The sequence below is a fragment of the Hemitrygon akajei genome, chromosome 23 (assembly GCF_048418815.1).
Source record: "Hemitrygon akajei chromosome 23, sHemAka1.3, whole genome shotgun sequence".
NCBI lineage: Eukaryota > Metazoa > Chordata > Chondrichthyes > Myliobatiformes > Dasyatidae > Hemitrygon > Hemitrygon akajei.
This window is the reverse complement of record NC_133146.1, coordinates 28,506,647-28,528,171: the sequence shown is the minus strand read 5'-3', so window position 1 is coordinate 28,528,171 and position 21,525 is coordinate 28,506,647. Positions and strand designations below refer to the sequence as shown.

Below are 21,525 nucleotides of genomic sequence, written 5' to 3'. Positions count from 1 at the left end.
AATTAATAACTTATTGAGGAGTAGGTATGGAAAGAATGGGTCTGTCTGGTCAGGCAACGCGGACCCATTAATCTTATGATGTTAGCAAGGTAAATGCAGCAGGAACCAATGCCAGAAGCAGTTCTAAAGGTGAACTGCAATAATAACATAGCAAACTCTTGGCAAACCTGAAGAACGTAGAATGATACTGTGTGACCCAGTGTATTGGTTTTTCTCACAGAGTTGATTGGGAAGGTAAAAGGTTTGGAAGAGATTCCAGCATCCCCCACCATTCGTAAAACAAAACGTGACGTCATTACATTGAAACATTAAATCATAGAATATCTCTGACACAGAAAAGACATTATGTCAGTGCTGATCACAAGTGAGCCTATCCCATCTTCTGGCACCAGGTCTACTGGTCTGCAACTCACAGCCTGTCAATTTTACATTCAGGGGTACTTTCCAAATCTGCACTTCCAGCCTTTTCAGATAGTCATTACCAGATCCCTACCAATCTCTGGGAAGAATGAAGAGAAGTTCTCAAATCTCCCTAACCTTTATTATCAGCGACTTTAAATTTGTGCCCCTGATGTTTAACACATTTCTGAGTAGGATCAGGCTCTCCTTATTTATCTTCATAGTTCTGTATTAGATCTCTCTGCCACTTTTTGTCCAAAGGAAACAACCCTGGCATATCAAGTCATTACTCAAAGTGACAATTTTCCTGACTTGGCAGCATCCTGTTAAATTCCTGTACACATTCCACAATACAAGTGTTTCTTTCTTGTTCATCAGAACTGTATGTTGAATTTAAACTCTTAACTAAGTAGGACAGTGTAGAATTCTACATAACCTCCAGTTCTTGGATTCTGTGCCTTAACTCAAAGCATCCTGTTTGCCCTTTTAGTCTTCTTTCTGATTTCCCATTACCTTTGAGGATTTATGGACATAACCTTCTTAAAGTCCAGTCAATATCCTCTGTAGATTGAATTGTTTTTGCCATATATCTGCAGTACAGGTCAGTTTATATCTTGCTGCACTGTGAAGCATTTATGCATCAATATCAAATTTCTCTTTTGTGCATTTTGGTCTAAATCATTAATAAGTATCACAAAGCACAATGGACTGAACATAGTTCCCTGCAAAACTCCACTGTCAACAGCCTTCAGGTCATAAACTCACCTACCAATCATTATCTTTTGTTTCCAGCTACTGATCCAGTTTTACATCCCACTTTATGACTCTCCCTTCGACTTTTGACAAACATCTCATATTGGCCTTGTCGAAAGCCTTGCTAAAATGCATGTAGATGACATCAAACACCTACGTACATTGACTCTTCTTGTCATTGCCTCATAAAATTTAATCGAGTTAGTGAGACATGACCTACTCTTTAAAAAAAAGTATGATTACTGTTCCTGAAAAATCTGCATCTTTCCAATTGAAGGTTTATATACTTTCATAAATTTGACTTCAATAATCCCAATAAACTAACTGGCCTATAACTATTCAGTCCTCTAATTCACTGCTGGCATTCCTGCAACAAGGAGGATTGAAAAATTGCATTCATACCCTCTGCAGTTTCCTCCCTTCATTTAGCACCTTCCTTTCATTTGCTCCTCATGATTTATTGGCTATCAGAAACACTAAACTCCTTAATACTTATTCTTTCCCATCCAGAATCTCATAATTGTCCTCCTTAGCTACAAAAACTGACATCATACCCCCCTCTCTGCCTCTGTAGAGAGTTTGTTAAGAAACATACGTCCTCTGATTTCACATACCGGTAGGTTGTCTTTTTAGGACCCCAGTATCGTTATCAACTTGTTCCAAAACCAACTTCGATTTGCCACTCCAAATCATATAATTCCCTCTGAAGAAATTCCAGTTGCATAGGAATGTGGTGAGTCTTGATCTTAAAGAACATTCTGAGAAAGAATTTGGAAAGATGCAGGATTAATTGAGAGTGATGAGAATCCAAAGTCTAAAAACACGTCTGAAAGTTGCAGAAGAATTGAAACTGCTGCTTTCTTGGGGAAAGAGCTTTGGAAAATGGCAATGGTGAGGTTGGGGCTGAGGCAGCGCTGACCAAAACAACCCCACTCTGTTTAGCTTACTTCAAGATTCGTGTTTCAAGATTATTTAACGTCATTTCCGGTACACCAGTGTAAAGGAGAACAAAATAATTGTTACTCTGGATCTAATGCAGCACAAAAAACACAATAAGATAAAGAATGTAATAATAAAAAAACTTAATAGGTAGGAATACATAAGATAGCTTGTATACATAGATTGATCGAATGTCTGTAAAGTGACACTAGGCCAGGAGTGTCTGTACATAGGTGACTCTTGACAGGAAATGATAAAGTAATGGTGGTGTTGGGGGAGTGTGGAGTCATTGATCAGCCTTCCCGCCATTACAAACATTTGCGCCACACGCTGCACCCGCAAAGCTAACAGCATTGTGAAAGACCCCATGTGTCCCTCATACAAACTCTTCTCCCTCCTGTCATCTGGCAAAAGGTATTAGCATTCGGGATCTCATGACCAGACTGTACAACAGTTTCTTCCCCCAAGCCATCATACTCTTCAATACTCAGTCTAGACTGACATCTGCATCATTTATTATTGTAATTTGTCCTCTACTGTGCCTATTGTCTTGTTTATTAATTATTTATTTTTACTGTACTGTCCTGCACTGTTTGTGCTCTTTATGTAGTCCTGTGTAGGTCTGTAGTCTAGTGTAGTTTTTGTGTTGTTTTACATAGTCTAGTGTAGCCTTGAGTTGTCTCACATAGTCTAGTATTTCATGTAGCACCAGGGTCCTGGAGGAACGTTGTTTTGTTTTTTCTGTGTACTGTACCAGCAGTTTATGGTTGAAATGACAATAAAAAGCGACTTGTCTTGACCTGACGTGCTCGGGGAATGTAACTGTTTTTTTGCGTTTGGTGAGCTACATAGCTTCCTCCCTGATGGGAGAGGGACAAACAGCACGAGCAGGATGGGTGGGATCTTTCATGATCAGCTGGCCCTTTCCTAGCACCTTTCTGTATACAAGTCCTTGATGGTGGGTAGGCTGACGCTGATGCTGGTGCTGGTGAGGTGTTGGGCAGTTTTGACTACCTGCTGTGGAGACCTCTTGTCTGTTGCAGTGCAGTTTCCACAATGTACAGCGACAGAGCGTGTTAGGATGCTGTCTACTCCTCAGAAAGCAGAAATGTTGGTGATTCAGGTTCAGACAACGTACTTATCACTTGTACATTGAAATGTGTTCCCATTGACACCCAGTATAACCTAGGGATGTACTGGAGGGTAGCCTGCAAGTGTTGCTACACATTCCGGCGTCAACATAGCATGCCCACAATGCTCTGTGGAAAATACAGAACACCACGAAACAACACAACAAGCAACAAAATAGCAGCAGCAAAACAAGCCCCTTTACTCTCTCTCACCCACCCACACACACGTGGACAGGCCTTTAACTCCAGGACAGGCCTCTCGTCTCCAATCTCCAGGCTTCAGCCATCGGGCTTTGATTTCCGGACTTCCAATCAACCTCCAGTCTTCGCTATCAAACCAACCCCCCAACCCCCCACCCCCAAGACTAGCCAATGACTAGACCCTGAATTCCAGGCTCCAGACTCGGAGATAACAACCTCGGGCCTAATCAGAAATTTATGGCGTGGTTAACCTTTGTTGCCAATAGTGTTTCCAGATGTTGAGGAATGGAATAGGAAGGATGAGAAAGGAGCCATAATGATTCCTGAGATGGAGGTGAAATTAACAAAGAACATTCTGGAAAATGTGGAAAGGCTCATGCTGAGGTATGAGCTATTGTTAAGTTCCACTCTGATATGTTAAGAAACAGAAGAAGTTGAATGTAGAAGAGCAAATAGAGTGTAAATCATGGAAAAGCAGTACAAGTGTGGGTCACAGTACCGTAGGCCTTCTGCATCCCGACGCATGAGAGAAAGTTCACTTTCTGGAGCAAATCTGATCCAAAGCATTTAAGGAAATGAGTTATCTAAGGATATGGACAACTCAGTCTGAGCGAGACAGATTTATAGTGCCATTATAATAACAAAAGGGGCCATAAGTTTAAATTGATGTAAAGCATATTTAGGCTGGTCAGGAAAAATTAGTTCCATTTGTGGAGTTGTATACAGTTGAAATGGACTCTTTAGTTAAGTGGTGCAATCTGTGAATTTTTCTTCTTCGGCAGAATGCAATAATGTCTTACTGGAACAGAAAGGTGGACTAAAATCTAAACAGAAAATGCTAGAGTAACTGTCAATGTTTCAGACTGAGACCCAGTCCTGATGAAGGGTCTTGGCCCGAAACTTCGACTGATTGTTCCTCTCCATTAATGCTGCCTGGCCTGCTAAGTTCCTCCAGCATTTTGTATGTGTTGCTCTGGATTTCAACACCTGCAGAATCTCTTGTGTTTTAGAAAATGCTGGAACCACCCCACAACATCTGTTGAGGGAAAAGTAATTAATGCTCCAGTCAATGAAAGTCATCTACCTAAACACTAACTCTGTTTCTCTCTGCACAGCTGTGTCTGATTTCTCAGTGCCTCTAGACTTCTGTCATTTCAGATTTATAGCATCTGCAGACAAACCACCTTCACCATGCATTTATTTGGTTTGAAAAATGATTGATCTAGAGTAAGTTTAATGGCACAGTGGTGTCAAGAAAACAGCCTCTCCTTCAGTGTTGCAAAAACAAATGAGCTGGTTGTGGACTACAGGAGGAATGGGAGATGGGCTCACCCCTATTGACATCAATGGATTTGGGGTTGAGAGGGTAAACAGTTTTAAGTTCCTCGGGATCCACATCACCAAGGACTTCATGTGGTCTGCACGTACCAGTTGTGTGGTGAAAAAGGCACAGCAACACCTCTTTCATCTCAGATGGTTGAGGAAGTTTGGTGTGGGTCCCCAACTTTCTACAGGGTACAATTGAGAGCATCCTGACTGGCTGCATCACTGCCTGCTATAGGAACTGTACCTCCCTTAATCGCAGAATTCTGTAGAGAGTGGTGTGGACAGCTCAGCACATCTGTAGTTATGAACTTCCCATGATTCAGGACATTTTCAAAGACAGGTGTGAGAAAAGGATCACTGGGGACCTGAGTCACCCCAATCACAATCTGTTCCAGCTCCTACCATCCGGGAACCAGTACCGCAGCATAAAAGCCAGGACCAACAGGCTCCGGGACAGCTTCTTCCACCAGGCCATCAGACTGATTAACTCACGCTGATTCGAGTGTATTTCTATGTTACATTGACTGTTCTATTTATTATAAATTACTATGATTGCACATTGCACATTTAGACAGAGACGTTACATAAAAGTTTTTACTCTTCATGTATGTGAAGGACGTAAGAAATAAAGTCAGTTCAATTTAATTGTTAGCAGTTTTGGTGCCTTCTTTATCTGTGTTCATGTTTTTCATATCTATTCAGAATGCAACATGTAATATTGATTTTCACAGGAACAGAAGTGAGCCACTTAATTATTTAAACCTGTTCTATGATTTATTGAGATTGGGGTGAACTGTGATCTTTTCCCAATAACCATTAATACCTTTGGTTAACAAGATTCTAGCAATCCCAGATTCAGAATTAGCAAGTGACTTGACATGAACTTTTGTTGGCATGAGATGATTCCGGATTTTAAACATGTAGAAGTGTTTCCTGATCTGAAAAGGCTGATTCTCACTTTTAATCTATGACCTCTGGTGCTAACCAACTTCCTGTCATGCTACTTTCCAGAAAATATCATGGAAATTTCAATCAAATTATCCTGTAATCTTTAAATATCAGGGAATCATAACCCAAGTGTCTGTAGTCTAAATCTACAATTCACTTCCTCCAAAGCCAGTGTATCCCTCTTGATGTGTGGTGCCCAGAAATGCTCTCAAGTTTTCCAACACTAACTAGGGCTCTGTATAGTTGAAACTTTTTGTTTGCATTTTACTCTAGACAAGAAGACCCTGCAGTTCATCTTCAAAACTCCTCCCCTCAGAATCACAATCCATTACTATCGCTGTAATTTAATGCTGAAATCCACATTGATAAGATTTATGACAATTTCCTGCACAGAAGTTTCTTGGTGGCATATTTCATTAATGGTAAGACCTTGTCACAGAAAGTTCTGTCCACAGGTCCCCATATATTGAACTTAGATCATAGAACATATGTTCAAGCCTTTTGCCCTGAGATGTGCCATCCTTTTAACTACTCTCTGACCGATCTAACCCTTCCCTCCCACATAGCCCTTCATTATTCCGTCAAAACATTGACTAGATGTTTTAGTGTAGAGGTACACTGAAGTCCTACATGTACTCTACCAGCATAAAAGAAGCCTGTGGAAGAAGTGTGATGGACCACAGCACCTTTTACCAACGTTTGTGTCACGTTAGAACATTGTTGCCCTTTGAATTAGCTGCTGGAATTGGGGCCGATTGCGGATTCAGATGTGGCAACTTACAAGCCTGGTCAGTTAAAAATAAATAAAGAAATATTTTTGTTTAAAATTAAATATATATATATATAAAATTAAAGCTTCCCATCACTGGGCCTAAGGCAGCGTGGGAGTTCTTCCGATCTGACCTACAGTTTTTGGTAATTTAGTAAAGTTAGCATAGCCTCAGAGCTTAACATAAACTGGTTTACCACAGGCATCTTGTACAAAACCCTTCCAGAACACCATGCATGGCCACAAAATATCAGAATGTGGCCTGCACTCTCCTGAGCGTTTATAATTCTTCTTCTTCACAAGTGTTATACTTTCTTGTTTCCTAAACACTGAAGAATGTTTGAAACAAAGTAGTAAATATTTTAAATGCCCCATAGGTTGAGCAGTATCTGTGGACAAAGAAGCAGATGTACCATTTTGAGACGATGACCTTTCACTAGATTAGTGATCTGAAACGTAGGATGAAGTCATCCTTGACACACCCTGCTCCTTATATTCTCCACTAATCCTCCACCCCCAGTGCTAATCCCACAGCTGTGCTCCTATTTTACTGCACTGTAGTTCCAAACATCTTTCGGCCTATGCTGTTCTGGCTGCCCCATGAAGCACTGTAGTCTGTAGGTGGCAACTAGGCCTCAGGCAGTGGTACCTGAGACCCAAGCCCCAGATTGCCCTGATAGCTTTTTGACAAGTCATTGTTGTCAAAGACTTTTATCACAATTTTAAATGTCTCTGACAATCACATTTAAATAATTATATATTAATTATGCAAGAAGAGCATGATAGCATAGCAGTTAGTGAAACATTTTTTACAGTGTCAGTGACCTCAGGTTAAATTCCACCACTGTCTGTAAGGATTTTGTACGTTCTCCCTGTGAGGAAATGGGTTTCCTCCATGTGCTCTGGTTTCCTCCCGAGTTCTTGTAGTAGTTTAATTGGTCACATGGGTGTAATTGGGCAGTGTGCGCTTGTTGGGCTGGAAGATCCTGTTACTGTGCTGTATTTCTAAATAAAACATAAAATACAGTTCTAAAGGATACATTTAAATTATAGAAATCAATTAAGAACATTAAGTGCCAAAAATCCAAGCATGTACTTGCATATACCTTTTCAGTTCAGGTGTTCAAACACATTGAAATGAGTGGAGACACAAGAGACGGTAGATGTCGGAGCAACAAACAATCTGCTGGATGGGTCAAGGAGCATCCATAGGACAGAAGTACTTGCCAGTGGTTTGGGTTTAAACCCTGCGCTAGCAGTTACTGACCTACTGAGGTTCCCCAACAGATTGTTTGTTGCTTCATTCACATGAGTGGTACCACAACACGTGGCAGTCATTCTGGCCCACCAGCATCCAGTCCAGCACCGAGCAGGAGGCCCAATGCATGGACTTCCACCTAGGTCCTGGTTTTCCATGTTGCAATGCACAGTGACGTTGGTCAGGAATATGCTGGTCAGCACATGGCAGCCAGCAGATAGCTCTTGACAAAGACACCAGTAAGCATGCAATGCTATCTGACCTGTCAGCCTTACTTGTGGATGCAGCCCAGTCCATCACAGGAAAAGCCCGCCCCGCCACTGAGCATGTCTACACGGACCGCTGCCACAAAAAAGTAGCATCCATCACCAAGGACCCCCACCATCCAGGCCATGCTCTCTTCTTGCTACAGGAGGTACAGGAGCCTTAGGACCCACATCACCAGGTTCAGGAACAGTTATTACCCTACAACCATTAGACTCCTGATCCAGTATGGATAACTTCACTCACCTCAATACTACAACCTACCACCTCACTTTCAAGGACTGTACACGCATGTTATTAATATTATTTATTTATTTATTATTATTTGTTTCTTTTGTATTTGCAGTTTGTCTTCTTTTCCTCATTGGTTGCTTATCAGTCCTTGTATGTAGTTTTTTTCATTGATTCTATTGTATTTGCTAAGAATGCCTGCAAGGAAATGAATCTCGGGGTAGCATATGGTGACACATGCGTACTTTGATAATAAATTTACTTTGTCTTTCCAGAGTTGCTGCCTGAGATGCAATATTTCACTCCAGTGATTTGGTGATGCAAGTTTGTTGAGTAAACATATACTGAAACTTGTGACTTGCAACTGACCACCGGATGATTTATACACAGTAATAATATAACCATATAACAATCACAGCACGGAAACAGGCCATTCCGGCCCTCCTAGTCCGTGCCGAACTCTTAATCTCACCTAGTCCCACCTACCCGCACTCAGCCCATAACCCTCCACTCCTTTCCTGTCCATATACCTATCCAATTTTACCTTAAATGACACAACTGAACTGGCCTCTACTACTTCTAAAGGAAGCTCATTCCACACAGCTATCACTCTCTGAGTAAAGAAATACCCCCTCGTGTTTCCCTTAAACTTTTGCTCCCTAACTCTCAAATCATGTCCTCTCGTTTGAATCTCCCCTACTCTCAATGGAAACAGCCTATTCACGTCAACTCTACCTATCCCTCTCAACATTTTAAATACCTCGATCAAATCCCCCCTCAACCTTCTACGCTTCAATGAATAGAGACCTAACTTGTTCAACCTTTCTCTGTAACTTAAGTGCTGAAACCCAGGTAACATCCTAGTAAATCATCTCTGCACTCTCTCTAATTTATTGATATCTTTCCTATAATTCGGTGACCAGAACTGTACACAATAATGTGCTGTTGCTGCTGGGAACTGATGTACTCCGCTGGCATTCAGGGTTTATCTTCAGATGGAAGCATGATTTGGTGCAGAGAGAGAGAGAGAGAGAGTGAGTGAGTGTGTGTGTGTGTATGTGTGTGTGTGTGTGTGTGTGTGCGCGCGCGCTAAGGTTTATTTAGCTGTATTGTTGATGGTAAGACTGAGCAGTTTGGAAGTTTCAGTTATGATTGTCATTCTTGCTGTATTATTGTCACATAGAACAAGATGCGGTCAAAAGCTTTTGTTCAGAAAGATAATGCCACACATAGTTACATTAAAGGTAGTGAAAAACAGTATGAAGAGTATACTTTTGCTGTTACAGATGAAGTGCAGTGAAGTAAGATAAATAAAGATCAAAAGGTGCGGAAGGCAAATGCAATGTTATTATTCATTTCAAGAGGACTAGAATATAAAAGCAAGGATGTAATGTTGAAACGTTATAAAGCACTGGTGAGGCCTCACATGGAGTATTGTGAACAGGTTTGGGACCCTTAGACAGGATGTGCTGACACTGGAGAAGGTTCAAAGGAGGTTCACGAAAATGATTCCAGGATTAAATGGCTTGTTTTAGGAAGAGAATCTGATGGCCCTGCACCCTGTATTCACTGGAATTCAGAAGAACGAAGGGTGACCTCATTGAAACATTTTGATTGGTGAAAGGCCTTGATAGAGTGGATGTGGAGAGGTTGTTTCCTATGGTGGGAGAGTTTCAGACCAGAGGACACAGCCTTAGAATAGAGGGGCATCCTATTAGAATGGAGATGAGGAGGAATTTCTTTAGCCAGAGAGTGGTGAATCTGTGGAATTCTTTGCCACTGGCAGCTGTGGAGGCCAAGTCTTTATGTATATTTAAGGCAGAGGTTGATAGATTCTTGATTGGTCTGGGCATGAAGGGATATGGGGAGAAATTAGGAGACTGGGGCTGAGAGGAAAATGGATCAGCCATGATGAAAAGGCAGAGCAGACACAATGGGCCAAATGGCCTAATTCTGCTCCTATAATGGACTAAGACGAGGGAGATTGGGAGATCAAGAGTTCATTTCTAAAATCAGGTACATTTTATCAGTTGTTTGTTTTTTAAAGATATGATGAGTAGGAATACAGGTTCAAGGATGGTTCCTAAAGTCTGGAAAATATCTTGAAGTCATTTTTAAACAGTGGTTAAAAATGATAAACCTGTGTCACTGTTGAAGATGATTCACATAGAATCACATAAGTCACATAGATAAGTGGATTGGATGAAGAAGATTAGTATGAAAATTTTAAAGGGAAATCATGTTTCACTAATTTGATTTTATACAAAGTAACAGAGAAGGTTGATGAGGGAAATGCAATTGATGTGATGCACAGGAACTTCCAAAATACACTTGATTAGGGCATATGATTGACATTGTCAGGATTAAAGGTCATTAAATAAAAGAAGTTCTGTAAGCATGGGTAGAAAATTGGCTTTAAATACTAGGAAATAATGTTATAAAAATAATTAATATTAATAGAGCGATCCCTCGAGTCGAGTTTGATGTTCACCAAACAGTGAGTCTATTGACGGGTCCTCAGGTAGGACCTAAGGTTGATCAAAGACCTACATAACCGGGCTGTTACAGTGGATTCCCTTACTGAGGAATATCTGTGCATGACTTTTTTTTAATGAGGAGAGGCTGATGCACGGGCAGCCACCACGTGGTCCTTGACCGATCGGGTTGGGGTCCAGTGGCACAGAATGCAAGATGACTGGGGACCCTTCACTGCCGAAGCCTTCCTCTGCCTTCATTTCCACTGCAATGTCTCATCTCCTTCCGCCTGCTCTACTGTCAAGGTCTTGGTTGGATCGTTCTTTGTCTGGTATTTCCCCGTTGACCTTACTGTCATGGGTGACCCTACCAGGAGCTAACCACCAGATGGCTGAACTCCAGACCACTTCACTCTCAGGTTACCAGGAACTCACAAGCCTCCCCACCACAAGGTGGCGGTTCTCTCAGAAGACCAGGAAATAGAGTAGCAAGGAAAGATTAGTTTGGACTGGAGCAAAGTGTGTAGTAATGGAGTTCACATGGAATTGGTACTGGGACCACTGCTGGAGGAGCTCAAGACCCTGCATCATGCATCCTGGTTAGGGGTCTCAATGTAAAACATCAGTTCCTCCCCCCTCAGCCCCGACCTCCAAAGATACTGCTCAACCCGCAGAATTCCTCCAGCAGATTGTTGCTCTGGATTCCAGGATCACCTATCTTTTGTGTCTACAAGCTAGCAGTGGACTTTAAGGAAAACTGAACAAGCTTTGGAATAGACAGATAGGAGGCATATGAAACTGAAGTTTGAGGAATGTGTAGCATTATATTTTAGTGGGAAGAATGATTATAACTTAGAGAGCATGGTTCTATATGCATTTCAATGCCAGAGAGATGTTTGTGGAATGTGTGGGGAGATCAGACGTTGTCTGTTAATTGTAGCACATGGGTCGAGAAGTAGCTAATGAAGTTTTCTGATCCTGACTGTTAGAAATGGTGTTGTTATGATCTTTAAAAAAATAAGGATTTGACCATGTAAATTATATAGTGTGATCTTTTTTGATTGCCACTCTTTAGGGAAGATGGAGAAGGTATCGAAGAAATTTATTAATTTGCTCTTTGGGTGAGGAACTTTGGTTATGAGCAAAGACTGGAGAAACTGGGGTTGTTCTCCTTGAGAACGCAGGAGATATGATAGAGATGTTTACAGTCATGAAAGCTGTAGTTTAGATAGAATGAAACTTTTCCCATTGGTCTGAGGTCAAGGACTAGAAGACACAGAAAGAAGTGATTGACAAGAAAAAAACGTGAAAATCTTTTTTATATTGTGTGTTTAAGATCTGGATTCCATAACCACAGATAACAATGAAGGCAGCTTGAGTTGTTCAAAAGGATGCTAACTTAAAAGAAAGATTTTATAGGGAAGGGGAAAGGGCAGGACTCTGGGGCTATTGGATTACACCAAGTTCATCACGGGGAATAGCCTCCCCTGCATTGGGGACATCTTCAAAAGGCGATGCCTCAAAATGGTGACATCCATCATCAGCCAGCACATCTTCTCATTGATGTACATTGAAGAGGTACAGGAGCCTGAAAACATGCACTCAACATTTTCGGAACAGCTTCTTCCCCTCCACCATCAGATTGCTAAACGGACCATGTACCTATGAAAGTCTGATTCCTATTCATCTGCACCGAAACGAGTGGAATAAATGGGTCCGTTTCTGTCGTGTAACTCTTCTGTGACGCTGTAGAGACTGTTTCTGTTCACATATTTTTCTCTCAACTGAGTGGACTGCAAGTCAATTCATTTTTAAATAATAAGCAGTCAGAGGGAAGTTGGTGGAAAAACCTATACCATCAGCCCAGCTCTCTCTTTCACCTATACTTATGAGATGTGATAAGTTTAGAGATAATTGCTTAAGTCCCTGAGCTGTGGGTAGGAAGAACAGACATTGATCAGGGCCACTTGTCTGAGGCTGAATTTAGTGAGACATTTAAAACCTAAGGAATGTGGGGATGAAGTCTGCAAGCCATCATGTTCTCTGTGGCCCAGACTTGGAAATTTGACAACTATTCTTGCAGCTTGATTGTAAATAATGTCATTGAAAATATGTTGTATTGCTCGACTTTTCCTCGGCACCAGCTATATCATTTCAGCTCCCATAGGTTCATTGTCGTCTGGCTTCTGGTCTCTTGGGTACCCCTCCCTGTCCCTAGTTATGGCATCATTAAGACTGAATATGATTCTTGCCTTTATCCATCTTGCTCCCTTTTCCAAACCCGTATATCCCAATCAACGCGACCTCTGCCTTCTCCAAGCCAGCCAACCGTGCCTGAACACGTTACCCTTGCTTAACTTCTTGTTTGACTCACCACCATAAATAAAGCTTAGCTTTATTTGTCACATGTACATCAAAACACGTCATGAAATGTGTTGTTTGCGTCAATGACCAACACAGTCTGAGGATTATGCTGGGAGCAACCTACAGGTTTCACCAAGCCCACAATTTACTAACACTAGCCCTTCCTTTGGTGTGGTAGGAAATCGGCACATCCCATGCCAAATACAGGGAGAACGTACAACAACTCCTTACAGACAGCGGTGGGTATTGAACCCAGGTCACTGGCACTGTAAAGTGGTATGCCACCTGCCACAGAACTGTGCCACCCTTGACAATTATACCACACTCACCGTGGTGCGCTGCAGCTACGATCTCTGCAGTGCAGTACCAAGCACACTGAGTAGTACCTTCCACCAAATTGCTCCTGTAGTGCACTGCACAACGCTCCTAACCTAACCCCTACAGTGTTCCACATCACAGTTCACATGCCCTCCTTAACCCGTGTAAAGTGCTTAACACTCTCCAAGGCACACTAAGCTGTTTACACAACGTGCTTCATGGTGTGCAGTACCTCACACTGCCCAAGCTCTCAGACAACACTGCCCACATAGGACCTCATAGTGAACTCCTCAACACAATCCTCAATGCCCTCCCCATTCACTCCGCAGCACCCTTTGTAACTCCTTCCACAAGACGCTCCAAATTGCGCTCCACGGCACTGCCCCTAGCGGCATTCATTACCCTCTGCGTAACGTATTGCTGATGCGCTCCGGGGCACTTGCCCCCTTTCTGTGAAGCCAAGCTCAGGGGCTCCTGGGCTGGGGTCTTGCTCCTTCCTGCAACTCCGGGCTGCTGAACAAGCTCAGCGGGCTTCCATCTCACCTCTGGTTTTGCTTTTCTTTGTGCAGATCCCCACATTAAAGTTGGCGGAAAGAAAGAATACGTGAAGGAAGCGAAGGAAAAGATCATGTCTGTTCTGGACACAAAAGTAAGGCTGGGTGTCTCTCCTGCATTGGAAACTAGCAACAGCCTCTTTTTCTGCAATTATTGTGATGGCTCAGTACAGTGTAATCACTGGCAACCTTAGAACTTCACTCCACCTAGTGCACAAACTAAAAATCTCTGCCTCTCTCTCTTCACCATCACTACTCAATCCCCTCTCTAGCTGCTGTGACCCATCCTCCATTCCTCTTCTTCCTCTGGTCCTCAAACCCCTCAAATCCTCCACCCTTTCTCTCCCCATTGCACCACTCTGTCCTACCTTCTTACCTCCTCCTCCATCCTGTCCACTCCACCACTCACGCCCGTTTCTCCCTCCATGCCTCTTCCCCATCCTCCTCTTCTCCGCACTTGCCCATCCCATGCCGCCATCTACCTCCAAACCCTAACCCTCCTGCTAGTCACAACCCATGCCCTCTCCTCCAAGTGTCCAGTGATTTACCGTATCCATTGCCTCGCTTCCCCCTCGCCTACCCACAGTGATTTTACCCCACATCCTCTCTTTCCCATCTGTCTCAATGCCCTGTGTCCCCTCATTTCCACTGTGCCTTCTCCCTCTAGCAGGCGCAGTACCTTCTCCCACATCCTGACCATCTCCCACATCCTGACCATCTCCCATCTGCTCCTGAATTCTTCTACCCCATGGCCACACACCTTCCTACACATTCACCCACCCATCCTTCGTGTCTCAAAATGGTCATGTCATTCTAATAATTTCTTTACCTCTCTCTCCTTCTGTTCTTCTCATCTCTATTTTCATTTCCCATTCTCTCTATGCATCTCCCTCCATTTACCTATTTTAACCATTATTTTTCTCACTCTTGCCCTTTTCCCCTCTCACTTCCTATCTCCCCCTCTCTGTGTATCCCCATTCTTCTTTTTACTCCCACTCCTTTATCTCTCCCACTTTTTTGACCCCCCATTGTTCTCTCTCTACAACTCTCTTTCCCTCAGTCTCCCCACTTTTTATCACTCCAGGTTTTACCCTCCCCCTTTTCACCCTCTCCCCTCTCCACTTTCTCCCTCTCTCCCTGTCCTTCTCTCCCATCTGCCCTCCTTCTACCTCTCTCTCTCACACCCTTTCTCCCTTTCCCACTCCCTCTTTTCTTTCCCCCCATTCCTGCCACTCCCTTTCCCCCTCTCCCTCTCCTCTTCTCCCTCCCTCTCCCTTCCTCGCCATCCCCTCTTCCCCCTCTCCCTTCCCCTCTCCCTTCCCCTCTCCCTTCCCCTCTCCCTTCCCCTCTCCCTTCCCCTCTCCCTTCCCCTCTCCCTTCCCCTCTCTCTTCCCCCTCTCCCTTCCCCTCTCTCTTCCCCCTCTCCCTTCCCCCTCTCCCTTCCCCCTCTCCCTTCCCCCCTCCCTCCCCCCTCCCTCCCCCCTCCCTCCCCCTCTCCCTCTCCCCTCCCCCTCTCCCTCCCCTTCCTCTCCCCCTCCCCCTCTCTCCTTCCCCATCTCCCTTCACCCTCTCTCCCCCTTTCTCTCTCTCTTTTCCCCATTTCCTTTCACCTCTCTCTCTCTCTCTCCCCTCTCCCTCTCCCTCTCTCTCTCTCTCTTATCACCCTTTTAGAGTCAGATAAGATGATAACTCTATGACACAGAAACAGACCATTTGGCCCATCTAGTCCATGCCAAACTATTTTTCTGTCTCTCTCCCCACCCCTCTCGTATGAAGAATACATGAACGTTAATGGGATGTATTCAGCCCTGATATTCACATTTTAGTTTGGTCTGTTCCTGGCATTAGAATTGCCCATCCATTGTCTAGGTTTCCTTCTGGGCACAATGGACGTCCATCTCCCCTTCCTCTCATTCCACCTCTGGAATTCCCATCTCAGGGAAGGCAGGCCATGTTCCAACCCAGTTTGGGGTGAAATTATGGAGTGATTGCAGCTTCAGTTGAGTGTATGAAGGCAGGCGCAGAATTAACAACTGGTAATACCAGCCCTCTGCTATAAAATCTCGTGTCTCATTTTCCTGTTTGAACAATAAAGCATTGTTGGAGACAAATCTACCTTATAATTTGAGTGTGTTCAGTAAGGAAAAAAAATTTAAAAGTTTGTGAACCAAGTAATCATTAAGTTACAATAATTTTCCCTCCTGTCCTTTGAAACAGAGTAATCGGGTAACCCTGAAGATGGATGTGTCACATACAGAGCACTCCCATGTAATCGGCAAAGGAGGAAACAACATCAAGAAAGTAATGGAGGAGACAGGCTGTCACATTCATTTTCCTGACTCTAATCGGAATAACCAGACCGAAAAGAGCAATCAGGTAACTCCCACGCTTTGTACTTTGTGGTGGTCAGGGTGAAGTTGGGCTAGTTGTTGCTTACTTTGCCCTTCTCATTTCCCACCCCTCAACTTCAGTTCTCATGGGAGCTGGCATTTCAAGCATAGTTTCAGTGCCTTTGGCTTCCAGGCCACTTGATGGTTAAGAGTTGGTTTATTACTGAATTGGTCTTCACTTCAGAATCAGCTTTATTGTCACTGTGTCAGAAAGTTTGTTGTTTTGCAACAATGTATAAAAAATTACTGTAAGTTACAATAAGAAACATTTAAGAAAAAGTAGGATAAAAAGAGAGGCAGTATTCATGGGTTGATCGTCCATTCACAAATGGACAATGGCAGAGGGGAAGAAGCTTTTCCTAAAATGTTGAGTATGTGTCTTCAGGCTCCTGAACCTCTTTCCTGATGGTAGCAATGAGAAGAGGGCACGTTTTGGATAGTGAGGATCCTTAATGATTGATACCACCTTCTGGAGTCATCAGCTATTGATGACCTTGATGGTGTTCTCAATGTATTTGAAGGCAGAGTAGACTACAGGAAATAAGTTTATAGTGTGATCTTCCCCAGATATATTGTCAGGCACTCAGAAATTTGCACTGTGTTAGTTTGCCCAAGAAAGTTGAGGGTTCACATCTTCCTCCAGTCTTTTCACTGCTGCACTACCTTGCTTTTCAGTGGAACATGATATGAAGATCTCAGTTGTCTTTATATCTGATGGGAATCATCGAGGAACAGGCTTTCCTGGCTGACAGCTAACTCTCAGTCAATATCACAGCAAAGCTATATTACCTGAAAATTCATTTCCTTGCTTTGCACTGAATCTTTGCTTGAACAGTAACTCCTCATGTAAAGGGCTCCATTTTTACATTGAAATGGTCAGAGAGGTACTGAGTATATACCAGTGCCATAGAAATCAATTGCCTATTCAACTCTCTGTTCTTCAGCCCATGCACTAGAGGCAATAATAGTGGACAAGTCAAAAGGATGGACCTTCTATTCTCCACCCTTTGAGCTCTCCTAGATGACATAGTTTCTCCAAGGGGAAGATAGAGCCACAGCGTCAGCCTCCCCCCCCCACCCCCCCCACCCTTTGCTACTGCCTGGAGATGAAGCAGGCATTGCCCTATTTGACATAGCCAGGCTTCTGACCCCATCTCCTCTGGGATAAAAGTGTAAGTGCTGCCACAACCTGTGGTCCCACTTTCAACTTAAAACTTGTTCTGAGTAGTATCTATCTATCTACCGCTCCATTTTGTGTGATTTGTCTTCTTTTCTACATTGGTTGTTTTTCAGTCTTTGTGTCTAGTTTTGCAATGATTCCATCGCATTTCTATATTCTACTGTAAGTGCCTGCAATATCTTTCTCAGGTAGTACATAATGACATATGTGTACTTTGATAATAACATTCCGAAATATCTGCTGCTGGAACCTTATGACCTCACCAATGGTTCAGTTATCTCTTTGATTTAACTGTCCTGGTGTTACCTAGGCCAGCTTTACATTCTTTAGAAACTTCCATGCACTGAAATCTCTGCTGTCTTATCTTAATTCATATCCATTCACCCATCACCTCTGTACTGACTTGTTTTGTATGAAATTCCCATCCTTGTTCTCAAATTGCTTGGTGCTCTGGCCGCCCTCCATCTCAAACTTCCTCCAGCCCTCCAGAACTTTGCATTCCCAATGTTCTGTGCTCTCTCCACAAGCAATCGTGCTTTTAGCTGTTTTGGCCCTGAGCCCTGGAATTTCCTCCCCAAACCCAACTTCCTTTCCCTTTTCAAGGTGCTCCTTAAAGCCTGTGATGTTAGCCAAGCTCTTGATCAGTTCTATGTGGTGTTATGTTCATGTGAAATGTCTCAGGTTGATTCCAAGTTAAAGTGCACATTGTCAATGCTTCTTCTTTGACTGTCATATACTGGTGTCAGGAGACATGGGGTTTAACTTTAAATTTATTATCAAAGTACATATTTGTCAGCAAACATGTGTTTCTATATATACCACCCTGAGATTCTTCTGCTTGCAAGCGTTTGGAGGAAAGTAAAGAAAAATAAAATAAAATATATGAAAAGGTTACTCATAAGCAAAGACTGACAAACAATCAATGTGTAAAAGAAGACAAATAGTGCAAGTAAAAAATAATTAATACTGAGAACATCAGTTGATAGATAGATAGATACTTTATTCATCCCCATGGGGAAATTCAACTTTTTTTCCAATGTCCCATACACTTGTTGTAGCAAAACTAATTACATACAATACTTAACTCAGTAAAAAAATATGATATGCATCTAAATCACCGTCTCAAAAAGCATTAATAATAGCTTTTAAAAAGTTCTTAAGTCCTGGCGGTAGAATTGTAAAGCCTAATGGCATTGGGGAGTAAGCACGAGTTGTGAATCTGTAGGTTATGGAACCAGGTCAGAGTTGAAGCGAGTGAAGTTATCCACGCTGGTTCAGGAGCCTGACGGTTGTTGGATAATAACAGTTCCTGAACGTGGTGGTTTGGGACCTAAGGATCCTGTAACTTCTGCTCATTGGTAGTAGTAAGAAGGGAGTATGACCCGGATGGTGGGGGTCCTTGATAATAGATATGCTTTCTTGTGTCTGGGCTCTATGTAAGTGTGCTCGGTGGTGAGGAGGGCTTTACTAGTGATGGACTGGTCTATATCCACCACTTTCTGTTGACCTTTCTGTTCCTGAGCATCAGTGTTTCTATTATCAGACCATGATGTAACTAGTTAGGATGCTCTCCACTGTGCATCTTTAGAAGTTTGTCAAAGTTTCAGATGATATGCCACCTCCACTATGTTAAATAATTGCTTGAGGCTGCCGTGGGTGCTGATCTTTCTCCTGAAAATGTTAATGCTTTGCAGGCAAGTCTTTTATTTCCATCCACTTTTGTAATTAGTGAATGGCAAAGCTAGTAATGCATTGGGTTATTTGGAGTTAGAGTTGACGCTGCACCTGAACTTCTGTTTTTAAACAGAAAAGCTATCTCTTTTGCATATTAATTGAACCACTTCTGACTGCTGATACTCATGGATGCAGTGCACTTATTAGGTTTCATACTTACCAACTGCTAATTCGAAATAATCTTGAATAACTGCTGTCTGGCAGAGAATTATAGAGATAGCACAGAACAGGCTCTTCGGCCCACAGTGTCTGTGCTAACCATCAACCACCAATGTACACTGATGGTGCATTAATCCTATATGCTCATCCCATTCTCGTCAACTATTCTACTACTCACCATTCAGACCATCCACTCTGCTCCGCTATTTGATCATGGCTGATTTATTTTCCTTCTAAACCTCATTCTCCTGCCTTCTCCCTGTAATCTTTGATGCCCTTACTAATCAAGAACTCACCAACTTGCACTTTAAATATACCCTCAGCTAATTTCACAGATTTACCGCTCTCTGACCAAAGAAATTCCTCCTCATCTCTATTCTAAAGGGATGTCCTTCTATTCTGAGGCTGTGGTCTCTGGTTCTAGACACTCTCATTCTAGGAAACGATCTCTTCATGTCCATTCTATCTAGGCCTTTCAATATTTGGTAGAGATTTACTACCCCTCTCTTATTCTTTTAAACTCCAGTGAATACAGGCCCAGAGCCTACATGTCAGTGGCAGTTTACAGTGGCCAATTAACTTAGTACCCCACACATATTTGGGATGTGGGAAGGAGCCAGAGCACGTGGAGAAAACTCATAATCGTAGGGAGAACATGCAAACTTCATTAAGGTCTACTAAGGCAAACAAAACCTAAGGTCCACAGTAAACCCAGTTCTCAGACGCTGTACTAGCTACCTTTAGATTTACTCCAATCCCATCAGTAGCTTTTAATGATCTACACAATAAATGGCATTGCTTGATCCCCTGCAACTGGAGATGCTAATGATGTCTCCCAGTTGAGGGCAGTTACTTCCACCAGAGGCCGGGCTGCGAAATGTCAGACACTTCCTGTTTTCGGGCATTATCTCAATGTTGTTTTTGAAAGAATGTATTCGTATATTAGATATTTGCAAATGCTTCATAGGGTCAGAGAACACTACAGCACAATGACAGGCCATTCCGCCCAGGTGGTCAGTGCCAAACTATTTTTCAACCAAGTCCCATCGACCTGCACCTCAACCATAACCCTCCATTTTCAACTGTGCAAGTTATGAAAACTATGAAATAAACACTGAAAATGTTAAAACAGTTGTCTGGTCATGATAAGTTTATTAACTGGGATTTGTACTGATGTAATGGATCTGCATTATGTGTAAATTTTCTGGATTTATGAAGTAGTTTTGCATTTGATGTACTGCAGAAGTATTTAATAAACACTAACGCCAATGAAGTGTACACTCAGGCGCCACTTCATTATGTATCCCATGGACCAGTGGATGTTCATGGTCTTCTGCTGTAGCCTATCCACTTCTATGTTTAACGTATTGTGCGTTCAGAGATGCTTTTCTGTACACCTCTGTTGTAATGGGTGGTCATTGTTGTGGTTTCTCGTGCCCCACAAATGACCAGGAGACGCAGAAGATTCTTCAAGAAGGGTTAAATTTTAATTTGCAAATCAAAGCTGAGATAGTCATTGAGCTAGTCGCTGATTGCCCACCGATCCTTGTACGTAGCATTTTTTATAGCAATCTTCTGGTTTAGTTGTATTAGCATATCCAATCGGTCTATAGTTGCGTATTACAAGTACATCCACCACTATTGTTTCTACCCATTGACTTAATCATGTTCTAATCTACATCTCTTAGCTACCTCTCATTAACACCCCATTGTCTTCTACATTCTTAAGATTTCACTCCTACTAAATTGGATACATGCATAGCAAATAGCAAATTCAAACCTGACTACATAATCTACATCTCTTAGCTAGCCTCTCATTAACACACCATTGTCTTCTACATTCTTAAGATTTCATTCCCCTACTAAATTGGATACATGCATAGCAGATAGCAAATTCAAAGCTGACTACATAGTTTTGGTCACACAGCAAACAATGCAACTTTTATACTCCAATATTATCTGAGTTACTGTTACTTTTCTGTCAGCTTGAACCAGTCTGGCCATTCCCCCCAGCCCCCCAACCTCTCTCATTAACAAGGTGTTTTCGTCCACAGAGCTACCTCTCACTGGATGTTTTTTGTTTTTCACGCCATTCTCCATAAACTCCAAAGACTGATGTGTTTGAAAATCCCAG

At 42.6% G+C, this 21,525-nt stretch overlaps 1 protein-coding gene across 3 annotated transcripts in view; it reads left to right on the top strand.

The window, feature by feature from the left end:
- LOC140715296 (protein bicaudal C homolog 1-like) overlaps positions 1–21,525 on the top strand; it is a 320,845-nt gene that overhangs the window by 240,485 nt on the left and 58,835 nt on the right. For all 3 annotated transcript variants that reach the window (XM_073027257.1, XM_073027256.1, XM_073027258.1), the window contains exons 4-5: positions 13,944–14,023; positions 16,146–16,304. In XM_073027257.1, the coding sequence (XP_072883358.1) occupies positions 13,944–14,023; positions 16,146–16,304 (239 nt within the window). The remainder of the gene's footprint in view (positions 1–13,943; positions 14,024–16,145; positions 16,305–21,525) is intronic.